Source organism: Coturnix japonica, chromosome 12, assembly GCF_054131305.1.
Source record: "Coturnix japonica strain WE chromosome 12, WE-NBRP24, whole genome shotgun sequence".
In the NCBI taxonomy this organism is placed as follows: domain Eukaryota; kingdom Metazoa; phylum Chordata; class Aves; order Galliformes; family Phasianidae; genus Coturnix; species Coturnix japonica.
The window spans coordinates 4,161,517-4,189,287 of NC_140674.1; the positions used below are offsets into that span (position 1 = coordinate 4,161,517).

The 27,771-nt window shown below is 48.2% G+C and overlaps 3 protein-coding genes across 10 annotated transcripts; 1 reads left to right on the plus strand and 2 right to left on the minus strand.

Moving 5' to 3' along the window:
* Positions 1–85: 85 nt before the first annotated feature.
* Positions 86–8,063, minus strand: LIPH (lipase H). Its single transcript, XM_015870967.3, has 10 exons — positions 7,825–8,063; positions 4,072–4,439; positions 3,478–3,586; positions 3,299–3,400; positions 2,978–3,067; positions 2,376–2,543; positions 2,015–2,110; positions 1,663–1,774; positions 682–855; positions 86–396 (listed from the first exon to the last, which is right to left on the minus strand). The coding sequence occupies exons 1-10, from the start codon at positions 7,874–7,876 to the stop codon at positions 108–110; spliced, it is 1,560 nt and encodes a 519-aa protein (XP_015726453.2). The 5' UTR covers positions 7,877–8,063; the 3' UTR covers positions 86–107.
* Positions 8,064–9,315: 1,252 nt separating this feature from the next.
* ANAPC13 (anaphase promoting complex subunit 13) lies at positions 9,316–10,683 on the minus strand. Its single transcript, XM_015871243.3, has 2 exons — positions 10,484–10,683; positions 9,316–9,551 (listed from the first exon to the last, which is right to left on the minus strand). The coding sequence occupies exons 1-2, from the start codon at positions 10,580–10,582 to the stop codon at positions 9,426–9,428; spliced, it is 225 nt and encodes a 74-aa protein (XP_015726729.1). The 5' UTR covers positions 10,583–10,683; the 3' UTR covers positions 9,316–9,425.
* Positions 10,684–10,713: 30 nt separating this feature from the next.
* Positions 10,714–26,997, plus strand: CEP63 (centrosomal protein 63). 8 transcript variants are annotated; one of them, XM_015871237.3, is made up of 14 exons: positions 10,714–11,024; positions 12,426–12,606; positions 13,333–13,428; positions 15,495–15,620; positions 16,488–16,601; positions 19,312–19,545; positions 19,633–19,778; positions 19,858–19,986; positions 20,628–20,742; positions 22,292–22,489; positions 22,898–22,963; positions 23,495–23,700; positions 24,253–24,538; positions 26,489–26,997. In XM_015871237.3, the coding sequence occupies exons 1-14, from the start codon at positions 10,981–10,983 to the stop codon at positions 26,645–26,647; spliced, it is 2,100 nt and encodes a 699-aa protein (XP_015726723.2). In that variant the 5' UTR covers positions 10,714–10,980; the 3' UTR covers positions 26,648–26,997. The 8 variants fall into 8 exon arrangements, with proteins under 8 accessions (XP_015726723.2, XP_015726725.2, XP_015726727.2 ...); XM_015871239.3 differs by having other exon boundaries at positions 12,429–12,606; XM_015871236.3 differs by having other exon boundaries at positions 10,730–11,024; positions 19,309–19,545.
* The last annotated feature ends 774 nt before the right edge of the window (positions 26,998–27,771 follow it).

Here is a 27,771-nt window from a genome sequence, read left to right on the forward strand (position 1 = left end):
CAATGCGGCCCCTATGGGGGAGTGTCCGACAGCGCTCGGCTACGGGGTGTACGGCTGTATTGAGCGCAGCGCCGCCGTGTGGCGACAGAGGGAACTGCAGCAGCTGTTCAGCCGCCCGACGCTGTTACTGTTACTACTGCTGGTGCTGGTTCTGGTTCTGCTGCTGGTGCTGGTTCTGGTTCTGGTTCTGTTACTGCTGTTATTGCTGGTGCTGGTTCTGGTGCTGGTTCTGGTGCTGCTGTTATTGCTGGTGCTGGTTCTGGTGCTGGTTCTGGTGCTGCTGTTATTGCTGGTGTTGGTTCTGGTGCTGCTCCCCGCCGCTCGGTACACGGGATGGGCCTGAAGCTTTGCTCCGCGTTCTCCGTCAGCACCAGGTCGTACCGGCACAGCGATGGCCTGAGACAAAGCAGGATTCCAAAGGTCACAAGGATTCCAAACGGGAACAGCCTCTGTGCATCCACATGATGCTGATCAGAGGTTAAAACCAGGCCCCAAATGATGCTTTCAGCACAATAAGATAAGCCCTGTGGTCAGGCAGGTGTGTGGGTTTGCTCCTAAGCTGTGCATACAATGATCAAACATAATGTAATTCTCCTTGGCAGACTTGCCAGGTTTGGGATGTGGGAGATTCTCCTCTGTTTCTGCCCACTTTGTTGCATGGACAGTTAGTTCAGTACTTACCTTGCAGGGTTTGTGAGTGACCTGAACCTCATCTGAAGAATCCTGAGCTTGAATTTAGGGCCGACGACAGACCCAGTGGAAAAGGTCAGGGAAATTCTCTTCACGTTCTCCAAATCCTGGTTGAATCCAATGAGCAAACTGATGTGCTTGTACTGCTGGAAGGCTGCAGCTTCACTAGAGGTAAAGCACACAAGGGTCAGGGAGTCCCTGGGGGAGCAGCGTGGTTTTTAATACAGTCAGTTCAATATTAGGGGCCGCATTTGTGATCAGTTTCTGGTTCTAAGGAAGTGGCTGCATGTTCAGATGTGCAACGTGAACCTGTTGGACCACTCTGAGCAGCACAGAGCTGCTCACATCAGTGCTGTGCACTGTGGCATTGAGGTTCCTTGTCTGGGGGCTGTGGGAGGTGTGGTGGGCAGGATGTGTCCTCACCTGCCTGCAGTAAATAGGCCGTGTGTGGGCTGCCATGGGTTGTGCAAGCCGGAGCTACGTGGGTTGTTCCAACGTGGGCATATAGGGCTGGGTGAACATGTGGTGAGAGAGAGGTGGGGAAACTGGTTGGGCAGGACGTTGGGCTGAAGCGTGTTCATATCAATGGGAAACTGCTGGTCGAGATGAACACTGGTCGGTTTTTATTTTGCCTCTCCAAGCAGAATGAATTGATCTGGGTGTTCCATAGTCAGGCCTGGGTTTGTCCTTGCTGTGCTGGGTGCAAGCAAGTGGGGAGCTGGGATTTGCCCTGCTCTCCTGGAGGCTCAGAGCAGCCCTGCTGTTCACAGCAGTGCTCAGGGAGCTGGGAAGCACCCAGAGCAAAGAGCTGGGCTGCACCAGTGTGCACCAGGGGACTGCAAAGCTCATCTAATGTGTGTATAGTATCAAGGAGCAGCAAAAATAGGAGGAGGAGGTCTTGTTCCCTTCCCAGCTCCAGTTGTGCTGAGTGCTTTGCTAATACTGGTACATCATCAGGTGGGTGAGACTTACGGGTTAACTTTGGATTCTGCCTTCTTCCCAGTGCCATCAGCTAACACCACGCTGAGCGTGCCCCTCCTGGTGCCTCTGTTCCACGTCACCATGTCCACAAAGTAGTGATATACTGTGAGCAAGAGAGAGCATGGTCACAGCCTGCCCTGCTGCTCATCCCAGCATGTCATGAGTGAGGTGTGGGGTGGATGTGTGTGGGGAAGCCCCAGAGGAAGCACACTCCATAGGGTTACATCGTTACACCCAGAGGCTTTTTCTTTCTCCTCTCCCTGTCTCTGTGTCAGTGCCGACTGTCTGTGCTGAAGGAGGTGATGCACAAAGAGAAATGGTGTCAGAAATCTCTGTCACTCACGGCAAAATGGCTCTTCATCCGCAGTATCAAAATACATGTTTGTCACTGGGTGGCTCTGCTGTGTTAAATGGCTTTTCCACTCGTGGGCGTAATAACCTGTAGACAACAGGTGGAAAATGAAACAGGGTCACCGAGCTGGTCAATCAGCAATTAAATTGCTGGGAATAACAATGTGGATATTTAAGAAATAGTGTGTCTCTGTTCAGCTGCAAAGAGAAGCTGTGGGTGCCCCCATCCCTGGGGGTTCTCATGGCCAGGTTGGATGGGGCTCAGGGCAGCCTGAGCTGGGGTTGGAACCAAATGGTCTTTAAAGTCCCTTCCAACCCACGGGGGAATCCCTTTGTGCTCCCCTGATCCTTACCTAGGATGGGGCATGGCATGGGCTGGAAGGTTTCGCAGCTGGTGCATTTCCCCCTCCTGTAGCTCCTGTATGACTCACATGGGTATGCTGTGATATTGCAGCTCTTTTTCAGGGATGCCATGAAGAGGAAAACAGACCTCTGGTGGTCACATTTAAAGTACTTCAATCCTTAACCGTACACAGAGAGGAAATATTTCATTAGCAATGCAGGAAAACAGCACCGTCTATGGCTGCATCCATCCAACACACCACGTTGCCTTCATCTCAAACCTGCTTTCTGAGCAGCTTCTTACCATTGCTATTCCCTGTGGTAGATAAAACCCTTCCTGTGTTTTCTAAACATAGCCACAAAATGAAGACATGCATTTACTCAATGATTTTATATATGGAAGATCCATGCCATGGATGCTTGTGCCAGCCCTGACCTGGACACCAGTGCCCACCATCTGAACCCATTACATCAGTGTGTCAGCAAGGGATTGCTCTTATGGCCTTCCCATCTATTTTCTAGCTGTGGTGATGTTTCATTGGCCTTCTCCTGTTCTCTGATTGGAAACATTTTGTCACTGTGTGTATGTGTGTGTAGATCCAAAATGAATTACCAGCAAATACTGTCGGCGGGCAGCCTGGTTGGTCAGTGCCACCATTGGGGTAGAAGTCAATGTGGCCGAGGGCGTCTGCATAGCCCAGCCCTGGGAAGGGAAGATAGACAGGGAGGGAACACTGAATAGTAGAACGGCAAGGAAGGAAATGAGAAACCAACTTGAGAATATACTGGTTATTTAGCTCTAGGAGGCCTCCTTGTGCAGGGAATGTTATTTTCCTAATATCCAACTGGCACCATCCTGAGCCCAACATCCAACCTGAACCTGCGCTCCCAGCACGTTTCCTTTCAGTGCTAAAGAGCAGATGTCACCACATACCATCAGTATCTGAATGGATGACATCAACAAACTGTGCATCACTAGGGTCCAACCTCTCACTGGGCGGCTTTCCTCTGTACAGGGGGCCCGCTGGGTCGAGGCCTACAACACAAAAGCAATGAACAGCTGACAATGAGCAGCAATCCTGGAAGCAAAAGGGCTGCCAGCAGGAAGGTTACCTGTGATCCTTCCCAGCTGACCACCAAACATCTGTCCCACCAGGCCGGAGATGTGTGCTCCCAGGCTGACTCCTATCATGTGAATGGAGTCGAGCGACGCACCGTGAATCTGGGATTTGAATATATAACCACAGGGGTTAGACATGCTAAAAGGGCATTAAAAAAGTCAGGAGGAGGAATGTAAATGCATCTCTCTGCTTTTCCTCTGTTTTCCATGGGTACGTTCCACTCCATATAAATATAAGAGTTGGACTCAGTGATCCTTATGGGTTACATCCAACTGGGGATGCTCTATGATCTCATGATTTTCCCTTTTAATAGTCCCGTGGTACATCCAGCACACACATTTGAGGCCTATATCCAAGAGCTGTGAATGCAGCAGCTCAGAAAGGTTGTATTTTCCTTGTGCACTGATTACAGGTTGGGCAGTATTCATAGGTTCCATGCAAGGCATTAGCACACAGAAAGATGCAGAGACCCAGTGTCACTTTAAGCTGCCTTTGGACATCCAGATAGTGGATGCTGCTGTTTTTAAGCACTTCCTATATGCCCTTTACATTAATAACTGTATCACAGTGTGCACGTTCCACTTACCAACATCTCATCCATAAATTTCTTCAGAATCTCAGCAACTTTCTTGCTGTTTCTGGAAGCATTGCTGTAGATGATAGTAGTTGCCCCCCGGTTCCAGTCCACAATGATGATGTTCATGTCCTCTACAGAAAGCAGGAGATGCACCAAGTCAGGGATCCAGACCGGGGCAGAGCCTGTGGGCCGGAATCCATGGATAATGAAGGTGGTTTTCTTGGTCAGATCCAGATACTTGGAGGCTGTTGAATTGAGCTCTTCGGCGCAGTCTTCATTCTGTCTGGTGTACAGCATCAGCTTCACTTCCAGGTCGGTCCCTATCAAGGCGCTGCCGAAGCTGAGCACGGTGAAAGCAGGACATGTCTCCTTGGGATCTGAAACGAGCACAACGTGGCATTATTCAGGTTAGCAGCCAAGCATTTCTCTTGGCCTTTTCTACCTGCCAGCCCTGCCCAGGCACAGAACGTGTGCTGGGAACTGCCTGAGCTGCTCCTTTCCATGCCATCATGTCAGTGGAGCTGCTCTGTATCTTAGTTTCTCTTGCTATGTTGGAACAAAGGCAGTGAGCCCTGTATCCTGTATACCTTTCACTAGCAGCTGGGAGGTGGCATGGGCTCCCAAGGAACCCCAGAAGGGTGAGGAAGGTATTACAGAATGGAAGTGAAGGTGATGGCTGTGTAGGTTGGGCAGCACACCCAGATGCTCTGGACAAGCTGTAGGGTGAAGAGATCTCTCTGTATTTATTCTGGAGCTGGCAAGCTGTGCGGGATCTTGCTGTTGTGAGGGACAGCTCTGGGCTTTGCTTGTATTTGCAGATCCAGCCTGCTATTTCAGACTGTGAAATGGGACACCCTTTGTCTGAATGCGATACCGCACGGATCGCGCTTTGTACACAGCTGGAGAGTTCCCGAATGTTCAGTAAGTGCTGCTTTTCACCACAATCTCTGCCATTCGAAAGCCTGTCTTTGTTCTCTGCTTTTCCAGCAGACCACCAGCTGAGCCTTCACAGCCCCATGCAAGCTCCAGCAGGGCTCTGCTAAAGGAATAACAGTCTCCATGCAGGCTGCTTACCCAGGCCCTCCCAGGTTCTGCAGCCTTTCTCTGGCCCACAATCTCCTTGTTTTTATTGAAGAACCTTGTGGGAGAAAGCATCTCTCTCTCATGCGCACCCTGGGCTGCATTAATTATTCCCCTGCAGTTGCTATAGGATTTTTGCTGCTCAAAATGGCTGTGTTGGAGGTGGAAGAGGTTTGGGATACCTGCAGCTATAAGGCAGCAGTGCTCTAGCAGGTGTCCAGCACTCCGTGCATTTTAATTTCTAAATGATGGATTTCTCACAGTTCCCACAATAAACTTTCATGCTTTTTTCCTCCTATGGAAACCAGAAGCATGAAAGTAATATAAATGCTGCTCACCCAGCACATAAAATAATCCGCTCAGTTGCCATAGTTCTGCTAATTACTTTGCAGAAGCCCCAGGAGCTCCAGAAATAAAAGTTAATAGGCTAAGAGGATGTTGCAGTTAACTCCAACTGGATGTATTAAATTACTACTATAAATTCCGAAATAAATTTTAACGTTTGAGACCCACAGAGTCCTTCCTGTGGAAAGCCCATGGTGAGATACGAAGAGTGGAATGGGAGCAGTGGGGAATGAACTCTCAGGCAGGGCCAGAGAACATCAGTTGAAGTCAGTGGCTTTGAGCAGAGGGTTCTCTGACTCCTAAAGCTCCCATCTACCAGGAGCACACCACTCTGGGCCCTGCTGACCTTTAGTGCCTCTTTCTTGGTCCCTTTGCTCTCCATAGGGCAACAGTATTAAGAGTTCTCTTCCATCTGGAGATCTCAGAGTAACCAGCAGAGGAGAGCTATGGTTTTATGCTGGTACACAGCAGCTATCAGTGACTCTCCTCCAGGTGCTACTGCAGTGTAAGAGAAAAAAACACCCCACATTGCTCTTTGTTTAATAACTCGATGTGTTTTAGTTCCCGTATAGATCGTTACGCAGTATTGTTATTCATCTGTACTGCCACGGAAGCTATAGAAATGCAGGCAGAAATGCTGGACCTGAATTATTTCGACATGGTGCAAGGCTGCTCTGGTTGCTTAATTAGTCTCTTATCTCTGCGCCGTGCTGTGACTTGCCCTGGGGAGCACTTGGTTGGCACCAGAGCAACCCAAACCTTCTGCCAAAGAAGGGCTATTAAAGAGCTGCTCAGGATTTGCTAATCCCTGCGTTTAAAAAGCACTGTTATATCTGCACCAAGTCTGTTCAATTTGTTCTCTTTTCATTAACGAGATCAGATGAGTGCTGATAGAGGGGGAAAGCCTGCCAGCTTCTCCCTGCTGCACGGCTGTGTGTCACAGGAGCTGACACATGAGGGCAGCTGGGGATCCTGCATTCATTCCTCCTCCTGATAAGCACAGGATGGCAAATCTGCTTTGGTGTTCCTATGTTGGAGCTGGACATCTTCTGCCTTGAGCATGAGATGAGATCAACCTCTCAGATGTACCTGAGAGAGGCATCTTCAGCACAGCTGGCTTATGGAGACCAGGAGCAGGGGGGAGTGCTGCAGCCATGAGAATGGTGCTGGGCAGACCCTGCAGCAGTCACTGCAGTCAGTGCCACGTAAGGTTTGCATCCTCCTGGGCTCTCTCATTAATTCCTTGGATATGGTGTTTGGAGACTCTCCCTTCCTTTTGTCCCGGGTGTTCATCCTATGGACAGGAAGGTCCTCATCTTTCTGCACAGAAAGAACGGCATCTCTATTTTGGCCTCTTGCAAAGTAAAGGTCCAAAAGGTTTCCTCCTCATCATCACCTCATCTGTCAGATCTATGGCTGCCCTGTGAGCCTTGAGAGACCACACTGCTCACAGAGCCCACCAAAGGGCTGCTCACTGCCCAGCAGCTTCTGCAGACCTCCAACCAATGGGCTCCCATGGCAGTCTGCAGCATCCCTGACTTCCAAAGCACCATGACCTTGTCTGGGATGTGCCATTTGTTTCAAGAGACCCTTATGCATCAGCACAAACGTGGTCATCATTGAGCACTGCCACACAGCAAATCTTACCAGCATTGCTGAGTTACTTCCATGCTTTCCACATGAAGGGTCTGCCCTCCACCTCTTAAAATGGCCTTCAGTACCTCCCACTTATTACTATGTTTCCTACCGTGTATTCATCACAATAAGCAAAAGGAGACCTCCAAGGCTGCCCCAGGGAACCTGATGAGATCTCAGCCTTTGTGAGAATCCTTTGCATTGTTCTAAACCCTGTTTGTTTCCCCCTGCAAAGAATAGAGCTGCAGCTTCACAAAGCAAGCGACGCACTCCCATGAGTGCGCTAACAGAAGGCAGCGCATTTGTTGCTTATTAAACAGGTTGATTCTTGATGGGGCCACGAGGATACCAAGTGAAGTTTAGCGTTCATAAATGCTAATTCATCCTTTGTGGCTGTCATGTAACGCGCCGCTGAAAAGAAATCATTCTGCTCTCAAGATTTCAGATGACGTTTTTCAGTGTCGATGGATGCTGCTTATATAAGAGGAATGTTTGCAAAGTGAATAAGAGATCATACAAATGACTTCTGGCTTCATGTCTTCTTCAGTTCATGAAACCAAGACAGTTTGCTTTAAGAGAGACAATGCTAGTTAAAAACCCTACACAGTAACCTTATAACGCAGAGGGCAGATAGGTTTATGCTTCTGCAAAGCAGAGTAAGCATTATATTGAACAAAAAAATCAAAGCAATTGACTTCCTACCTGTTTTCACCCCATACAAAAGGCAGAGGAACGTGACACACAGCCTCAGCATATGGGCTCCCACATGGAACTTGTAGAAGTAGAAAATCTTACGGGTCCCGCGGTTTCTTTGGCACGTATTCGCTGCCTCTGACAACAGTTTGCTCTCTTTTTCTGCCAGTAATGTAGGTGTGGTGAAAGGAGGAAGTTCCCAGCCAAGAAATAAAGATGGGGCTGAAGTTATACAACCAGCTCTTCTTTCTCAAAAGGTGGGGCACCTTCTCTTGTAGCAGGATCCCTTGTTTTAAAGATTGTTTGCCCAGGGCTGTGACTAATCAAAGGCAGGAACGGTTCAGTATCACGCTGTAAGCAGCACTTTGACTACCTGTGTTGAAATTACTGCCTGCCTGTTCGTCTTCTGCTAAGAGTGTCAAAAGGGAGTGAAGGACGTAGGTGTGCAAAGCCGATAGGTATCTGGGCAGGGCCAGCACTCAGCTTCCCAGGACCCACATTGGTAGCATTGGGACACTCCCATCCGTGTTCATCTGGCTCTCCCACACTCTGTCTGTCTCCAGCAGGTGGAAGCCCAGCATCCCTTTTAACCTGTGAGGTCCTTCATGATTTGGATGGGCACCACTTCGTCCTGACAACATTCCCAGTTCAACTCAATACGTGCTGCCAAGGAGCTGCTGTTTTGGACAGCACTCACACATCTGACATATCCCCACCATGTTTTCTTATAGCCCTGCTGGAACCTTGTGAATCCAGCTCCAATTCAAGCGAGAAAGGCTTTTTTTCCCCCCTTGCTGGACAGTAAGAAGTGGGCAGATGCACAGACAACCATCAGGGCTGGGAAAGGAAGCCTGAAATTGGAGCTGGAAAATCCTGTGGCAAAATTGGTGTGATGGGGATGGAGCCTGTGATGGAGTGAGAGAGGGGAAGGGAAGAGAGAACAGAGACGGCTGCTGGGTACACAAAGCCACCACGCAGCTTCTAGTGTTTTCTTTGCAGGGAGAGGGAACATGGGGAGGATCAGAAATACCTCATTAAGCTCAAGCTCTGTTTTGCCCCCTGCTGAGATACAGCGAGGAGCTGAACTATTACAGTTCCCAGCAGCGTAGCTGTTTCTAAGGTCCATACTGTACATATGAAGCTCGGGTTAATCCTGAGCAGCCTGCTGGCTGCATGCAGCTCCTTGTTCAGATGAGCTCACTGCTGGCTCAGAGCAGGCACTGCTGACTCCTCAAGCAGGGGCTGCCCCAACCACTCAAACCAAGCATCCTCCTACTTAGCGCCCATGTCCTCACAGAACATCCAACGTGCTCAGCCAATAGGGATTTTGAGTAACCATCATTTGAGCACAAATCGCACCATTTAAACAACGTGTAAATACACAGAGGTCAGCACTGGCAGCGAACTCTAACACAAAGCACAGTTATACCTCTTGGGACATAAACCTCCACGGTCACAAATATCCCATCCCCAGTTTTGACATATAAGAACAACTCCAGATGGTGAAAAAACACATTTTTTATCATGTGTAGAAAACACTTAAGAACAGAATTGGCACCAAGTAAAGAATAAGTTAACAGAGAATTTGTCGTGAAATGCCCCCGGATTCATCAGTTTCCTGTGGGAGGGACGTTTTCATGGAGATACTGCAGAGATAAATCCGTCCACTTCATTTCTTGCTCTTTCACAGACTCAGTTGTGCCTCCATTGTCTTGCTCTGGTTCAGGGAGCTCATTCTGAGAACGACAAGAAGAAAAAAGGTACATTGCATTCAGTGCATAACAAGCTGCCTAAAAAGGAGCTGGTGACGAAGACTTCCTATGAATAAATACAAAAAAATCCACAAATGAGACTGGAGGGGGCATCTGAACAATACATATCATACATCCAGATTCAGTTAAAATATTACTGAGCCCAGGGAGGAACAATGTGCTTTTCATATGATTATGATGCTTCATCTGAAAGGTAAATTGGCTTTCCAGGGCCCCGGGGCCTTGCTATGTACTCAGACTGCACATGCAGTGAAGGAGAATATAGAGAAAATGCAAAATAAGTAAATAATAACACGGTGCAATTATTCCATTGCTTGTTTAGATTGTGGTTCTTTGTTGCTGCCCAGAATACAGATACTGCATTTACCGTAGCTCTATTAAGACAGCTGGCTTTGTAACATATCGCTTTCTTATGGCAAGGTGAGAAATCCTTCCTCTTGCTGCATGTGGAGCTCTGCTGTGGCTGTGCTGTAGCAACAGGAGATACAACACCAAGCTGCTCAGCATGCAGGGGGGAGGAAGGAGAGTTTAAATGCGATTTCATTTGACTTCCTCGTGTTATTTGCTCCCCGCGTTGCTGCATTGGTTATTATTGGTTTTGGAGGAGGGCAGCTGCTTCCTGCCTCCTCTGCTGAGAAGGAGCTGCTCTTCTTCCAAGAGTGATGCCACACTGTGCTGTAAGGGCTGAATGATGTCACTGCAATTTGGCAATGTCTCTTTGCAGGCATTATCAGATGCCGTGATTTTGGCCGGCTTACACCTGAGCTAACAGGGAAGGGGAGGATCCTCACCCAGAGGGTGGTGACGCACTGAACATGTTGCCCAAGGAGGCAGTGGATGCCCCATCCCTGCAGGCATTCAAGGCCGGGCTGGATGTGGCTCTGTGCTCCACCTACCAGCGGGATGGCCACGTCCTCGTACGGCAGCTTGTCCTCCCTCCACGCGTCATCGATCAGGTCCAGGATGCGGCCGTCCCGCTGCACCTCGCTGTCCATCCTCACCCTCCGAGGCAGCTCCGTACCAGCCCCGTCCCGCGGGGACTCGAGCGGCCCCAACGCGCTCGGTTCTGCCGGCAGCGCTCCGCCCCATCCCGCAGCGATGTTCCGGCGCCCGCTGTACCGTCATCACCCGCCGCCGCCTCCGTTCCTTCCCCTCCCCGGCCGGCAGCGCCCCGCGGGTGGGCTCGGTGCCGTCGGTGCCGTCGGTGCGGTCCGCTCACTGTGCGGTACCTTCTTGTTCCGTACAACCAAGCATTTCTCTGCCCCGTCACTTCGTGTCTCTGCCCTTCCTGCTGCCCCTGTATTATTCCCACCTTTCCCCTCCCGCTGCCCGTGGATGCGGTGGTCGCTGCTTTGCGTGGTTTCCCCCCTGCTGACCCCGCCGGCGCTGGGTGATGGAGGCTCTGCTGGAAGGCATGCAGAGGAATGGCCAGGGGAGGTATGTATGTATGGATGTATGTATGCACCGCTGTGTGCCCTGCCTTTACAACAGCGGGGCTTCCCTCTTAACGCTCCTTGCCACTCTTCTGCCAAGCTCCCTTGGTGTCAATGAGACCCTCGGTACCTTCTGCAGGCGGATGGATGCAGCGCACAGCAACGTGGCTGCTTCGGCACTTTGCAGCGGTCCCTCAGCGCTTTGCAGTCTGTATTTTGCCTCTCTAAGAACGTTATCCCTTTGTTTTCCCCTTTAAAAAGCCCCCTCCTGCCTTGCAGTGCGGTGCTAAGTAGAAGAGTGAGTAAATCCTTTTCTTAAGAGCCCGGTGAGGTTAATGAGACATGCTGAGAGCACCTGATTACTTCCTGCTTGTGCTGGAGCTGCAGACACCCTGAGGAACCCTTAGGTGAAGGCTTGTGGGCTTGGAGATGGAATAACAAGGCTTCATTTATCAAACAAACACAAAACTAAAGGCACTGACACCATTTCCATCGCCGTCTTTGAGGAGGTGACTCAGTGCTGTATCTTTTGCAGTTAACTGGTTGTATAAATGCAGTCTAGACATAGCTGTGTATCAGCAGATGCTGAGCAGGAGGCGTTCTTGCTGTGCATAATAGCTGCTAATTTTTGGGTAACTCACAGGCCGGGGTGAACATCCAATTTAACTGCTTTTGGCTGCTCTGAGAGCTACTTCTTTCCCTATAGAAGATCTGTCAGCTTGTGAAGGCTGGGTATGTATGCTCTGGGGGAGCAGGGAAATTTCAATCCCTTCACCTATTGATTTCCGTTCCTTTTCAGAGCCTTCCATTTGACAGTCAAATTAAATGGGTGAAGATGATCATGGAGTTCACAGCCCTCCAGGGCTGTATCTTGCAAGCCTTCATACTGTCCTTAGCTTAGCACTTGTGAAGTTTTACAGGGCTTGGTTGAATTGGCTTCAATAATTACTGCACAAATTAGAAGCTGCGGCATCGCCAGGGAGCGTGCTTTCCCCAATGGGTTGGGGATGTTTTATTCTTCATTATCATGTTGTCATCCAACCAACGTAGGGGTTTGTCTGCATTTGTGATATGCTTTTGTTTTCGGGAGCTGAGAGGTTTCTCTGGTGACTGAAAGGGGGTATAAAAGAGCATTAAGGGCAGAATAAGTTGTGGTTTATTTAGGTAATGTGTAGTACCAAGATAAAGGGACCAGTGGTCATAGGGGCTTGCTGTGACATTAGAAAACAAAACACACTGCATGTGCTCTGACTGGGGTTTCCAAAGCATGCCCCATTAGTCATTGACAGTTTAGGTCTCTGCCCAGCGATGTTCCACACCAATCACTGGTGTCACTGGTGTCACTAGTGTGGGCATGTGGGATCTTTGTGCTCCTCTTTGTGACCTGAAGCTCTGTCCCTTCCAGCAGTGGGTTCCTGACATCCTGCGAAGCTGAGCTGCAGGAGCTGATGAAGCAGATCGACATCATGGTGGCTCACAAGAAGGCGGAATGGGAAGGACAGACCCAGGCTCTGGAAGCTTGTTTGGGTGTTCGAGAGCAGGAACTTTCCTCTGCCAGGGCTGCACTGGAGGAAAAGCATAAAGAGGTACGTAAAGGCTGAATGTGGATCTGCGTTTCTGTTTGTTTCATCAGATTTCAGTTGAGTTTTTTTTGCTGTTTCATAGAATCACAGAATGGCCTGGGTTGCAAAGGCCTACGATGCTCATCCAGTTCCAACCCCTCTGCTATAAGCAGGGTTGCCAGCCCTGTTTATTGGCCCACTGTGTTCTGGACCTGCAGTTAGGAAGGTGATTGTGGATGGGAAAAGGGAAAAGAGTCAGGGGAGAAAGGAAAGGGAATGGGAGGATCTGGATCAAGAGAAGGGAAACCTTTCCCAAGAGTTTCAAAGCACTGCTTCTTTTTTTGTCCATGTGTTATTTGACATCTCTGCTTCATCCCACTGGGGTAAGAGGATGGCACTGCCATCTCTTCCCTTAATAGATAGTTTGAAATCATAATGGATGCTTATAATGAACATGAAAATGACATTGGCACAAGGCAAAAGTGTCAGCTTCATCTCAGCCAGCAGAAGGCAGACACAGCTTGAAAACACGAGGCCAAATCTGAGACTGTTCTCATCCCATCCAACCAGAGATGTGGACATAAGCTTAATTTGTTTCAAAAGGACTGACCCCAGCTTAGAAAACTGGGATCTCTTAACATTCCTTTGCGACTTCCACTACTGTGTATACTTATGAAATGAAGACTAATCCCTCTGTTTGCTGACAGTGTGCTCTGTCTCAGTTCATCTGCTTTGTAATTCTTGGTTCAGGTTGGCAAGTTGCGGCAGCAGCTGGAAGACACTGAAGCAGCCAAACAGGACTTGGTTAGGGAATATGAGCAGCAGCTGAAGAAGTTTCAAGAGGAGGTGAGTTTCAAAAGGAAAAGGTCGGTTTTTAGTTCCCTGTTGATATGTGACCAGGTAGGTGAAATGTTTGGCATCATTGCCATTGCTTAAGTGCCATGGTTTTAAAGCTTCCCATTCTCTTCTCTTACAGAAGAGAGCACTGAGCTCAGAGTGATGTTTTTGTGCTTTGCTGGCCCTCTTTTGGGCACATCAGGGGAACGTGGTGACAAAGAAATCTGCAGGAATAAGAACATGTTCTAAGCTGCAATTTCCATGAGTTAAACATCTGCAGAGTTTTAGTGCAAAATCTTCCTGTATTTGCCAATCATAGTCACCACAGCCCTCATATGGAAGTTGCTATGGGTACAGGCAGCAGCAGTTTGCTCCTTCAGCACTTCCTTAAATTAAAATGGGTGGTGGTGGAACCGGCCTTGATTGTATGGAGAAACTGAGATCAGATCAGTACGCAGCCTCATCATCATTTTGCTTCCACTGAGTCTGATTTTATTTGACGGGACCTGTGCTCTCTCAAACCATATCAGTTTGCAAGAAGTGATTTCAGAGCTTCCATCTCGACAAGCTCCTTGTTCAATGCAGGGTGGTACACACACAGTGTCCTGCAGGTGGAACAGCAGCATTCCATGTTGGTGCCTTCGTTCTGCCTGTCTCCACTTGCTTGTCAGAAGCAGTGAGTTAAGTGGCATGAGCAGCCAGCAGAGCACTGACCTTTTCTCCCCGGAGAGTTCAGCTTGGTTGATGCTCACTGTGAGCCATAACTTAAATTAATTTGGTAGCCTCAGCTTTGGTGACAGAAGGCATCTGTCCTCATTTACAACACCTTACTGCTCAGTGTGATTAGCAGGAGATGTTCCAGCTGAAATAGTGGATAGGCTGCAGAGCAAGGCTAAGGTGCTTTGGCCAGATCAGGCTATATTGCAATGGCTAGAATATAGCGTGTGTCTTGTGGTTAAAACTGCATTGCACTGGTGTTTTACCCATGTAGATGGCATTAAGCTGCAGTGTTCCTTAGTCTGTTTTAGTGCTGTTTGGGTAGATAGATTTTATCTCAGTTTACCACCATCACCAGTAAAATTACAGGTACAGTGTCCACCTCACTGAGGTTGCTGAAAGGATAAACCAGTGCTTGGAATCTGCTGGCTCATTTGGCAAAACACGTTCACAATGAATGTGCTTAAGCACCTTCCTGACTCAGGACCCTGGAGAACCTTTCCTGACCACTGTGTGGATCCGAATCATGGGGTCTTGATTCAGATATAAGTTCTCCATGGGTTCCCAAATCGGGAATGATGTCTTCTGAGGTTCATAGGGACCATTTGGAAACTTGTTTAAGTGGTTGAGTTGGGGAGCTCATCAGATGGAGAAATCTGTGCAAGTTGCAAGTGGTGATTTGCACAGAGGGTCACTTAAATGTCAGTAGTTTTCTCCTCACTTGTGCTTCTGATAAGAGTTCAGCATTCAAGCAGTGGGCGTAGGAGTGTTATTTTCTGTTGGCATTTTCCAGTTATTGTGAAGTACGTCGTGTATCTGAGCAGAGGATGACAGATGAAGTAGTGTTGATGTTATGTATAATGGCAGTTCTCTAATCTTCCTCCGCCTGCCGAGCGGGAGAGTTCCACTCCTCACCTGAGCTTCACTTTAACCTCTAAGAATGTAGAACTGTCCCTGTGGTTGGCACCAGGAGATGGACCTCAGGTTCTTCTGCTGTTACAGAGTCCTGGGGCCGTCTGTAGAGAGAGGAGGTGCCATGTTAACAGCTACATATAGACCTCCATCTGATCGATATTTCAGTCATGCTCTCATTGTGATAAGACAGAGGTCTAATTGGAGCTGCTGATGTCACGACTTAAGCGTGGCATCCTGCTCCTCTTATACCACTCAGCGTATTTTGTGATCCTATCAGTATAATAGGCTCATTATACAAATAGAAATCTTCATTTGCAAGCTGTGTGGCCTTGATTGGGGGAATTGTTTGCGTGAAGCTATTTTGTTTGCCTTCCTTCAATGTGCTATTTAATTCCTGCCCGCTGGCCTTGAACAAAGTTGCCCCTCTTGCTGAATTCTTGCAGTTGGCCAGGCTGAAGAGAAGCTACGAGAAGCTGCAGAAGAAACAGCTGAGAGAGGCAAGAGAAGAAGCCAACAAGAGGCAAGGGGATGACCAGGTTGAAATGAGCCGACTGAGCAGGAAGCTGGAGGTGGGCCATGGGGAAGCAGCTGCTAATTGTTTCTTATGGATGAACTGCCTTTCGGGCTTCACTGGTGACTATTCAGACAACTAGGAAGGGCACTGTGAATCCTGGTTCAGATGTACTCTCCATCTACTCTCTTAATGAAGCTCTTCTCAATTGCTTGTGTAATAAAGACTGTTTCCTGCACCGAGGCCTCTAAGTATGCAGGGTAAACTATTTTGAAGATCTTATTCTGCAGTTGAGTAAAAGGAAGAAAGTGCTGGAAGAGTAATTAATTGTGTGAGTGAAATGAAAGCCCGTGTGGTGAGGTTGTCATCTCACTTCTTGGAGGGAGGAGGAGCTACAAATGAAACTTCTTCTCAGCCATGTCTCAATCTCTGCTGTGCTGGGCTTTACCATGCTCTGCTTTTCCCCAGTGTACCCGCTAGACAAGGCTAACAGAGGTATGGATAAGATGTAGCATCCAATTGCTGGAGCTGAGGATAGCATTAGAGCTCTGCAGTTAGCGGTTGCCAATGATTCCAGGGAGGGCCTGTTTTGCAAGCTAAAGTCAGTCTGTGTTGCTAAACCTCTGACAGCAAATCCACGTGATGAGCTGTGAGCCTTTTAGCACTTAACGTTTGTAAACAGCAATAATTGACACTGATATTTTCAGCTGGGAGGGAGAGGGGAACGCAGCAAGCACAGTGTGAGAGGGGTTTTGTGCTGCTGAGTTGGTGCATCAGATGGCTGGTTAATGGTTTCCCTGCTGTGGGGGAAGGAGCGTGAGGATGTGGTGAGGAGGGAGAGAAAACATGGGTATGAGCTGGGAGGGGGCAAATCTTGTCAGCTGTGTGGATGTGTTGCTCTGAGCCAACCCTGCTGTCCTTGCAGGAGTTCCGTCAAAAATCACTTGACTGGGAGAAGCAGCGTTTGCTCTACCAGCAGCAGGTGGCATCTCTGGAAGCACAGAGGAAGGCTTTGGCTGAGCAGTCTGAGCTCATTCAGGTATGGTTAATACGTGTTGAAAGTTTCAGTTCTGTTGTGCAGCAGGTGGGAGGGCAGGGAGGGGGGAAGAGACTAATGAAATCTCTCAGGCTTGAATCCAGTTTAGGTTGCCATTGAAATGACTTTTAATGTCCCAGTGGAATAAGCTTTACGTGTCTGAGTGCTGAGTGGAAAAAAGATCCAGAGTCTGTCAACAGAAGTTAGGTAAACCTCTTGCTGCTCTCACTCCCCCGCTCCAATTAGCAGAGAAGACCGTAGGACGAAGCTTTCCCTGAGAGCCAGAGACCACAGCAAACGATGTTTGAAAGCAGCTGCTCCATCAGGTCGTTTAGTTTGAAGCTGTTTACCTGCCAGTAGCTAAATATGTACCTTCTGCATCCAGCTCAAAGCATGGGGTTGAAAAACAGCCTTCCCCAATGGCAGATACTTCCACCAAGTGCAGAAGAAACAGCGTTTTTCAGACCTGTTCCTTCCCTTTCTTTTTCATCTCCTACAGGCAAGGAGTAGTGGGGCTGCTGTCCTCGAATAGCTGGTCATTGGGTGAGTTAGTGGTGCTGCAGCAGAGCCAGGTGAACTGACCCAGAGCACAGCTGTGCCATCACGCTGCCACTATCACAGCAGGCACGGATAAGAAGCTCTTGCTGGGGACTTCACACTTAATGAGCTCCTGAGCTGCTCTTGAGTGGGAGCTCCTGCGAGGAGGAGGACGTGTGTGATGGCAGGGCTGAAGCTGGCTCTGACAGGGGCTTTGTGAGAGGCTGACACCAGCAGATCTACAATGCAGAGAGAGTCGCTGAGCAGAAGGTCTTGCTGCTCTGCTGTCTTTGTGTCGCTGATAGCTCAATTGTCTGAGAGCAGATGTGTCCTCGGAGCGCGGGCTGCTATCATGGGGAACAGAGGAACTGACTGCTTAGCAGAAGAGCATTAATTTGGGGTGGTTTTTCCTTAGCAGTGTAGGTAAGTTGGGTGCACAGTTCCTGCTTGCAGACTGCCCGAGCCCTTTCTTTCTTTGGAAGGCCCAGTGGGAGAGCACTCAGTTCTTCTCTGGGATGCTTCGGTGCATTTTGTATGCTTGGCTGCTTGCTGGCATGAGGTAAAGCTGAGATCTGTGACCACAGAGCAGCTCCCATCTCTCAGCTGGCTTTCCTCACACCTGTCAGTGCAGCCTATGGCAGTCTCATGCAGGGCTGAGCACCTCCACATAACACACACAGCCCTCCAAGTCCGCGGGGTAACTTTGATTTCTCTGTGTGTCCTGTGCCTGGAAAGGACGATTTGCTGAAGTATCTCCTTAATGCAGAAATAAATGCTCAGGTGTGCCACGGTGTCTCACTGGGCCACGAGAGGCCAGATGCTGAACTCTTGCCCCTTCTTGATTACATTTTCTGTCACGACTATTCAAATAATGAAAAGGCTTTAATCCAAATTATACCTCAGCCTTCCAAAGGCAGCGCTCCTGCAGCCTGCTCGGCTGTGAGGCTTTGTGTGTCAGACAAGGGGTGATTCTGAAGCCGGCAGGAATCGCTGCTCTTAGAAACGGGGAGGAAAGGACCTCTCCAATATTTTGTTTCAGCCTTTAGAAATTAGAAGGTACTGTACAAAAAGGGAAGAGGTGGAGGGAATCATTCTTAGAAGCTTACACGAGAGCTGGCTTATTAAATTTCCACAGCTACGTGGAAAGAAATGCTATGAAATAAAGCATTGTGCCTGTAAATAATACAGCACACATTGTTTGCCAGTCAGGCATTCCTTATAACTATGATATACGCGTTTTTTTTTGTCTGCCATTAAAACAATGAAACATTCAAAGCGAGCATTGGAGCAAGCTGTGAGAAGGACGTATTTTACTGCATAAAGCAAAGCATAATTGGTGGTTGCACCCAGTTCAGGGTTTCATCTGCTTGGTGGGGCTTTTTTCCTCCCTGTGAGCCAGGAACTGCTTTCTGACCTGATGTGGAGGTAATGATTGGGTCATCTCTAGTTTGTGCGTGGTCTCCAGGGAGACTTCACTGTGGCCTTCCAATGCTTGAAGAGAGCATATAAACAGGAGGGAGAACCAGTGGGCAGTGATAGGACAAGGGGGAATGGTTTTAAACTGAGACAGGGGAGGTTTAGGAGGAAGTTTTTCACCCAGAGGGTGGTGACGCACTGGCACAGGTTGCCCAAGGAGGCTGTGGATGCCCCATCCCTGCAGGCATTCAAGGCCAGGCTGGATGTGGCTCTGGGCAGCCTGGGCTGCTGGTTGGTGACCCTGCTCATAGCAGGGGGTTGGGACTGATGGTCATTGTGGTCTTTTTCAACCCAGGCCATCCTGTGCTATTCACAAACCTTCTGTGCTGGTACAACCTTAGGTTAATGGGCAGAAAATGCCAGGCAGTTTGTCCTTAGCTCATGGTTGGACAGCTTGGGTGATTTGTGATCTTCTTTTCAGAGACCCTCTTTGAACCCCTTTTGGAATCAGAGGGGCCCCTTGGGTTTTTGTTCTACCTACCTTCAGAAGCTTTCCCTGCCTTGTAGCCCTGGAGCAGTTCTTCCCTAATTCCCTGGAGGGCAGACAGTCAGGCTTCCCGTGAAAGAGTGACTTGTTGCTCCAAGAAATAGACAGCATTTTTGAACAGAGCTTTGGGATGCTGTAATGTCTATAATTTCACTTTAGTACCAATGTACAAATACAAAATACAAGCAAATGCAAACCACTTGCTGTTAGCAGACTCAACTTGCCAGTCGGAAGCAGATTCTGGAGTCGGTGGAGCTGGCGAGTCGATCAGAAATCCAGCACTTAACCAGCAAGCTGGAGAGAGCCAATGACACTATCTGTGCCAACGAGCTGGAGGTGGAGAGGCTTAACATGAGGGTGGATGATCTGACTGAAAACAATCGCATGATTCTGGAAGACCAGCAGAGAATTGAAGAAGAACTGAAGCAATCCAAGAAAATGCTTGAGGTCAGTGGAGGAATGGTTGGGAAGCTGAATGTAAAGCAGTGAGCCTTTGTAAGCCTTCTACAGCAGCCATTTCTTCTTCCCATGCAGGTGTTACAGGATGAGAAGATGGAGCTCAGAGCCACGCTGCAGTCTCAGGAGGATTTTATTGACAGCTCCAAGCTGCACCAGGAGCAATTGCAGAAGGAGCTGGCCCGGATGACTGAAACTCTTCACACAAAGGAAATCCTCATCAGGTACCATCCGTGCTTTTGCTCTCATGTCATGTTAATTCAATGGGAATTAATTGAGTTTAGATTTGGTGTTTCTGCTTAGGGCCTTGGAGGAACGCTTGCAGGAGAAGCAGATGTCTTCTCCAGGGCTGGAGCATATACTCCTGCAGCTGGATGTTGCCCAGGAGAAGGAGCAGCACTTGCAGGCAGAGGTGACTCACTTGGAGGACAGGTAGTTGTCTGCTCGCTTCCCCCAGCTCTGCAATGAAACCTGGATAGCAATGCAATGCCCAATGTTTTGTATTCATCAGATTCAGCAGTCTCTCTGATTATTATTATTATTATTATTATTTTGTAGGCTTATTTAAAATATCAAAGGCTGAAAGAAATCAAATGCTATTCATTTTGGAGTTTAATAGCGAGACTGTTTTGCTAATTGGCTGGCTGCTTTTCACTGCACGCTGTGGGTGTTTTCAGGGTTTTGGCTTGCTTAGGCTTAGCACCTTCATTTGTAATAGGTTATGGATTCTTTGTCAGGCAGCTTGTAAGAACCTGATCTAAACCCGTGAAATAAGAATTAGAAGCGAGTTTTCCTCTTTGAGTCGGTGGTTTTCAGACAGATGTTTGCATGGGAAGCTGGCAATCTCATTATGACAAAGAAACATATGAGAAACCACCGTATCTATTAAATCAGCATCCCCAGCTCTTTTGAAAGGATTTTGGTACACAGGCCCAAAGGATTGCTAGGGAATGTTTGGGTTAGAGTCCAGTTTCAGTTATGACATGAGAAACTGCTTGAGAGATCAAAGTTTATCCTGACCATGTTCTCCTTCTTGGGGTATTCTAACCTGTAGTTTTACGTTTGGCACCCAGCCTGGTGTCTTCAAATGCAAGGTGTGTACAGCTGAGCGAAGAGCTGGCTGAGAGTATCAAAGAGCTGCAGTCAATGGAAGAACACCGTACCGAGTCAAAGGCAGAGATTAAAAAGGTGAGATCGCTTTGTTCCTGGAGAGTGGGAAAGGCACTTGTGGAGTCAGCAGTTCCCCATGAGCATCGTGTGCCTCATAGAGGCTGCAGGGCTCTGTTAGCAAAGTGTGGATGGGAGCCAAGGCCAGGGGTGATGTGGAGGCAGGGACCTGGGAAGGGTAGGGAACAGATCTGGCCAAGGGGAGATGGAAAGGTTTCCGTGCATGGCTGTGCAGCTTGCTTTGTGTAAGCTGGATGCTCTCAAACTGATGCTGGAGGGGGCAGCTGTGCAAAGAAAGTCAGGCCCAGAATACTGAGCTTAAGCCTCCTATTGGCTCCAGACTAGAAGAGGAGCAGGGAAGGAATATGTTTGGATGTAACACATCCCATCTGACTTGAGGTATGGCTTCAAATTATCTTCTAGTCTATGAGTGAATCGAGGAGTTGGGACTTGAACAAAACCTTGGTTTTGTGGAAGTCTTTCATCCCTTATTCTGAATGTGCAGAGGTGCAGATCCTGCCTGAGTCCACAAAACCCAACATTCACCCAGTTGATTAATCTTCTACAAGCCTGTGAAGAGCAAAGAGATTTGTTATGGTTGTTTCTGTTCTGTCTGCTTGGGAGGCATCGAGGTGACATGGACACAAATCACTGTGTGGTGTTTACATGGATCTCTGCAGAGATCATCTGCTTCTGTTTTCTGAACTAATTGTCAATCACAGCAAAATCCTGGAGCTTTGGGTGCTCAGCATTTCTGGTTAATGGTGTGGAATGTTAGGGAAGAAGTTGCACTGTGTTGTCATTCTGTTACAGCACTGAATCAACATTTGGTGTTCCTACCAGAAATCTGTATGCAATTTGGGTCTGGTATCTCAAAGGGATTTAAGATAACAAGATAAGGTATGGAAAAAGATGACCAGAAGGATGGTGTGGTTCTTATCCAAGGAGCCGAATGGAATAGGATTTACCAAACTGGAAAAGAGACAAATGAGATTGAATGTACTAAAAATAAAGCCATGCCTATCATGTGGAACATAAATAGAGAATGATTATTCTCTCATAATACGGGGACTAGTGGTCATCAAATGGAGTTAGGAAAACAAAGAGGTGTATTTTTACCCTGTGCATAGCTTGTTTGTGGATGTTTGCCAAGGGCAGCTTTAGTTGCTACAAGCTACTATTGAATCAAAAGCATTTGGACAAATTCAAATAAGAAAGGTCAAGCTAAGGCTATTTAAAGATACCATCTCTGCCTTAGGAAGGCAGGGTGGCAGACGGCTCATTTGTGTTATGAAAGTGTTACTGCACGTCCCCAGGGAAGGTACTGGGCCTTTGGTCGCACTCTGGTTGGCTCGGGGTCCTGTGCTTTCATTGACTGAGGGGCTGCTCAGTCCTCCACAGCCTTGTTTGTGGTGTGGAAAGGGATTGGGATGGGGCAGCTCACAGTCATGCGTGTGCAAAGGGGTTTTTGCATAGAGCTTTTTTTTGCTTTCCGCTGCTTAGATTTTATGTGATTTTATGTCCAACGCTTTCCCTGTTTTGCTCAAACATCTTTTAAATCTTCCTCCAGCTGAAAGAGCAGCTCTCTCAGGCTGAACAGATTCACAGGGGTGAGTTGGAAGGGATGAGGAAGGAAATCTCGAGGTTGACGCAGGAGTTACACCAGAGGGACATCACCATCGCCTCTGCAGGCGGCTCCACGTCAGGCTTAGAACAGCAGCTGAGGATGGAGATTGAAAGAGCGGAGAGGAAAGCAGTGGAGCACAGGGTAAAAGCAGCCAAAGCCTTGTGTGTTGTCTCCTCGAGGGATCTGAGGGCTTGGAATACCGCCCTGCTGTGTTCATAATTCCTTTCTGTCTGCAGCCTTTAAACAAAGGCGTTGAGAGCCTTCTGGTGCAATCTTCTGACTGGCGGTGGATCTGTCTTCCTGCTTTTCAAACCTGTGACAGACAGCCCCACTGAGTTCTTTCAGATTGCTCACATTAAATAGGTCTGCGTGATGATGTCTTTGGAAGCTAAATGAATGAGTGCGCGCAGTTACTTGCATGGTGTTCCCTGTGCTGGTGCAGGAATAATGGTTGAAAGCGTGCTTTTTTTACTTGAATTGAGGCTGGGAAATGGCATGTGCACATGGTGTTCTTTTTCTGAGCTGTTGTTTGCCTCTGGGTTTCTTCAGGTGATTCTTGTTCAGCTGGAGACCTTGAAGTTGGAGAACCGTCACCTCTCAGAGATGCTGGAAAAGGTGGAGCTGGGTGTGCTGGAGGTCCACGTGGGGGGGTGGGTCTAGGGAAGGAGAAGATGGGGAGGAGCAAGCTGTTGACAGTGAGAGTAGCAGCAGCAGCTAAACCACTGGGGTATGTGTTCCCCCACACCCCTAAGAAGTACCCAGTACAGCCTGCTGTTGTGCTGTCTGGGTTGCTGCTCAGGCTGAGGCAGTTTGTTGGGGTGTCACCCAAGTGTTCCCAGCTTAGGAAGCACTACCAGCCTAGAGCTACATCTGAGCAACTCTTGGTCCATATTTGCATGGCTGTTTTTAAAAGCATCAGCCAGTGACGCTAGTGATTCCCTTTCCTAGGCAGATGAACATGTTGTCTCAGTGCAGACACAATGAGGCATTTGTAATTGATTTGCTCTCATGAAAGCTGTGAAAATTTTGCCAGTCAAAAGTGGGATTGTAGAATATGTTTTAAGGGATTACTTGCCAGACTTTGCTCTGGATTTGTCTGATGGTATCTTGCAAAACCTGTGTTCAATATCAGCCCTTCTCTGTTAGGGAAAAGATGCCACCCTGAGAGCACTCAGTGAAGATTATGTTGTGGAATTAAACAAATTAAAATCAGAGAACCAGCAGCTGAAGAAGGATCTATCAGAGGCCAGGGAGAAACTGAAGCTCACGACCCAGGTCTGCCAGAGTCAACCTGAGGGCACCGCTCAGCAGCTGCAAAGCCAAGAGCCTGAGCCCAGGGATGTGCAGTACAGGTGAGTGTTGCATAACCCAAGGATGCTGTTTCCTTACCATGAAGGAGAACAGAAGGAATGAAGATGTGTGGGATTTTAATGACGTGCTTTATGAACAGCATCTTTCTCCAGCATGTGATATATAGGTGAGAACAAAAAGGACTGTTTAGGAATCTGCCTTTATGCTTGAAGTAGGGCAGTAGCTTTTAGTCCCAGCTGGTTTGCATTCTGCAAAGCCAGCTATTATTTGACCGCCTCTGTTCTAGACAGAGAAGCAGTATGTGCTGCTTTCAGTTCAAGGATTAGGCTTGGCACAGTTGGCTGTGCTCTTCTCCATTCTAGCATGTGTTCATATGGTAGCTTTTGGTATCTACAGTAGCAGGAGAGTGAGGGAATTCCCTGATGACTGGATGTGCATCAGGGGGTTCTGTGGAAATGAGAGAGAGCCCTGACAATCCAAACTGCCTATCAGTAAACTGCCTGCTAAGTGTTATTTCTGCACACGTTCTTGCTGAAATTTAGCTGTTAAGAGGCAAACTGTCAGACAGGTAAGTTTCCACACCTGTCTTGCAGGACAACTCAGGAATCACAGCATAAACAGGATGAGCAGACTGAGAAAATACATCACAAGCCTGACAAGACTATTCAGCATCATCAGAGACGGAGGAACCAGCCTTTGCCTGCTGAAGTGGGAGCTGTGATCCCTGAGGCTGCTGAGCTACCCACACAGACCAACAGGAGGAACTGTGCAGAGACACCCACCCTTGCTGCAGGTGACATCCTTGTGCTGGATGATGGCAAAGATTTTCCAGATGGAGCATCCAAACAGTCGGATCATGAACAAGAATCTGTACCTTTGGTAAGTGGTTCTATAGAAGCATTTTACCATTCAGCTACTGGTAATGCAACTGAGTTCTCATATGGCAAAAGGAGGCAGATCTTTGAATCTGTGATTTGCCTGTGTGGTGTGTGCATATGTCAAGCCTAAAACAGTGAAAACACTGCTGGATGGTTATGACTTGGACAAGGGGGAGTCATGTAATTATTGAGCAGAGCTCTCTAGGGAGAGGTTCTGTTTGTTACTGAGCAAGTTCCAGAAGCTCGTGGTTCTCCCTGTACCAGTGCTGTACATCAGTGTGCACCACAGCCTGCTCTGCTGCTTCAGAGTTCTGCTTGAGCTTTTGGTTTGGGACCACGTTACAGTGAATTTGGCCCCTCTGAACGGGACTGCAGTAGTCAGCATGTTGCGCTTTGCACCATTTATGTTAGCTGATAAGAGAGCCTGGAAGAAGCGCTTCATTACACAAGCAGAAGTTGTTATATTCCCAGTCAGTGATCTTTTTCATAGGAAGCAATGTTTGCACCTTCTCCATCCTCTTAATGCAGCCCAGCTGCTGAAGCATTTTCCCACCATAAAGGAAATCTGAGCTCAATCACTTCTTGCCTGAGGTATTTAAGACCGTATATCTCAATGCCTGCTGTGATTACTGGCCTGCAGACTGACTGAACAGGGAAGAGGTGGAAGGTAGCAGTGGGACATCAAGACTGATTGTATGCTGGACTATGTCAAAGCGGGGCTGTAGTATGGGAAGGGCTTGAAGCCTGAGTACTGCTCCTTGCTCCAGATGTGTGGTCACTGGCAGTCTGTAGAGATTTCTTCCCCCCTGGTTGTGTACTGTAAGTCGTGACAACAGCAATTTGTAATTTATGGGGAACTCAGAGTAGAGTTTGTGGGGCCCAGGTATGGGTAAGAGGAGGTTTGTCAAGTCTGTAGGTCTTTTTGAGACCAAAAATAGGTCTTAATTGTTTCAAGGCTGAAATTGCTTTGTGGGCATGCCCAGAAAATGAATGTTAGGAGCTGAGGGAATTGTAAATTCTGAATGGAAGCTCTTTGGATTGCAGGATAAGGGCTAAAATGCAAACAGTTCCACGTCAGACATTGAGGAGCACTAGGGGTTGATACTTAGTAGAAGGGAATGTGCTGTCTTTTGCTTAGTGTGGTCTGAGAGGGAGAAAGGCCAGAAAGCCACGAGTCTCCAGGGCTGGGGAATAACCAGTTACACTGTCTTGCCAGGGCACCGAGGCAAGTTTTCTGTAATGGGAAGCAGCCCTGTTGTAATTCACCTTCCTGACCCAGTGCAGGAAGCTTCTCTTCAACCCTTCATTTAAGCTTAGCTTACAGTGTTATTGCTGTGTAAGTTCAGAACTCGCGGGTAAGTGATATGACTAGCAGGAACAATCATTGACTGTGAAGGAAAGAATCTGGAATAGTTCATTGCTGGCTGAATGGACGTGGCAGTTCGGTGAGCTGCCATGGGAGTTTGGCTGTGCTTCCCTTTGGGACCGCAGCAGAAAGCCATTAATACAGAACAAAAGGAAGCATAGAGGGACTCCTGGTGCTCACCCAGTTTGGCAGCCTGGTTCTCTTCTCTGGAAACCCTGTTGTGAGATGGTAATGCACATGGGGATTTTTATGAAGACAAGGAGCAAAATGCAGACTGCAGTGAGTCAGGGCTGGTGCTGGCAGGGCAAGTGGGCCCTTGGGGGACTGCAGTGCCCTGCTCTGGAATCGTACTGTGACAGCATAAACCCTCTCGTTATCTTCAGTGGAGGGGTTGGTAAGAGAAGTGAAAGTCCAGTTTCTGAAGGTAAGCAGCCAATTCCGAATGATGCTCCTGGGGTCAGGGTTGCAGAAATGAGGGGGGGCTGTTTAATTAGAGGGCTATTTAGTTAGGTGTCTCACTGGTTGGCAGTGTTTCTGATTGAAAGCTGAAATAACAAGATACCCACTGTCCCTTTCTCTCTTCAGTGCCCCCTGCCTACATCTTCAGTTGGCTCAGTAGCTGCCCGATACCTGGAAGAGGAAGAACTGAGATCCCAGCACATCTTGGAGTGCCTGGATGCTCACATAGAGGAACTGAAAAAAGAGAGTGAAAAGATAGTCAGACACTTTGGACACCAGGCGTGACGTTTCCTCAAGTGCACTCAGGTGGAGCACTGCTTTCCTTGCATGGTTTCAAGCTGCAGCAGAGGGAGGTACCTGCAAAGCAATTGCTGTTGGAGCTTGAGGAGCTGAGTCAGCAGGCTGGATGCTGGGAAGAACATGTGCAGGAATGCCCTGCATCAGCTCAGACTGGAACTGTGCCCCCACCACATGTTGGGCAGCTTCCAAGGGCTAGAAGGCTGTGGGAGAGAGATGGGTCTGTGTGCCCACCTGCAAAGACTTTGTGGTGTTTTTAGAAGAGAAGCATTTGCTAAAATCAATGTGAAGTATTTTAAGTGTATTTTATACGTGTAAAATAAAGCAAAGTGGAAAAATGTGCCTTTTCTTCTTCCTGCAGATTTACATAGTAGAGGTTTTGGCTCATCTTGCATTCTTGTTGGGATCTTTGATGAACAATTCAGACAATGTTTCCATCCTTTCCCTCTAGTCACGTTCTTCAAGAGGCAAGAAATAGGATTCCTCTTCCTTTGGGCCACCCGCATTTTTCCCAGTTATTTTTCTCTTGTTGAAATTTCTTCTTATTTCCTGGTTCATCGTCTGCTCTTTGCTGATAATATCTGTGTAATATCTGGCTTCTTTATCTTGCTTGTGTGCTGCTTCAAGGACTGCGAGGTAACTGAAAAGTGAATAGCTGTATTCTGATTATGGCCACAGCTCCTACAAAAGAAAGAACAGTAGGTGGAAGTGACAATGAAATTGGATGGGGGGGGAATGCACAAGCAAGATCCATCTGTCCAGCAGAGGTAATTGCAGCTGCCATGGGCTGCTATCAGCCTGTTTCAATCCAGGCCGTGCCTTGGACACTGTCCAGTCAGGTTGAATTGCAGCACTGGAATACATCTGAGATCTGTTCCTTTACTCCTTGCTCAACAAAATGAGTGAGAGAGCTTGTTTGCTGTGGAGTTGCCTTTCTTCCTGAACCTCCTCCCATAGCTGAGCCTTCACAACCTCTGCACGGACAAACCTAGGCACAGAAGCATCCCTTGCCCTCACTTTCCAGTTCCTTTCCATTGGGTTTGGCAGGTGTTTTCAGCAAGGTGATGCCTGTGGGCAGGCTGCAGCCTTCCTGCTATGCCAGAATTGGGCCA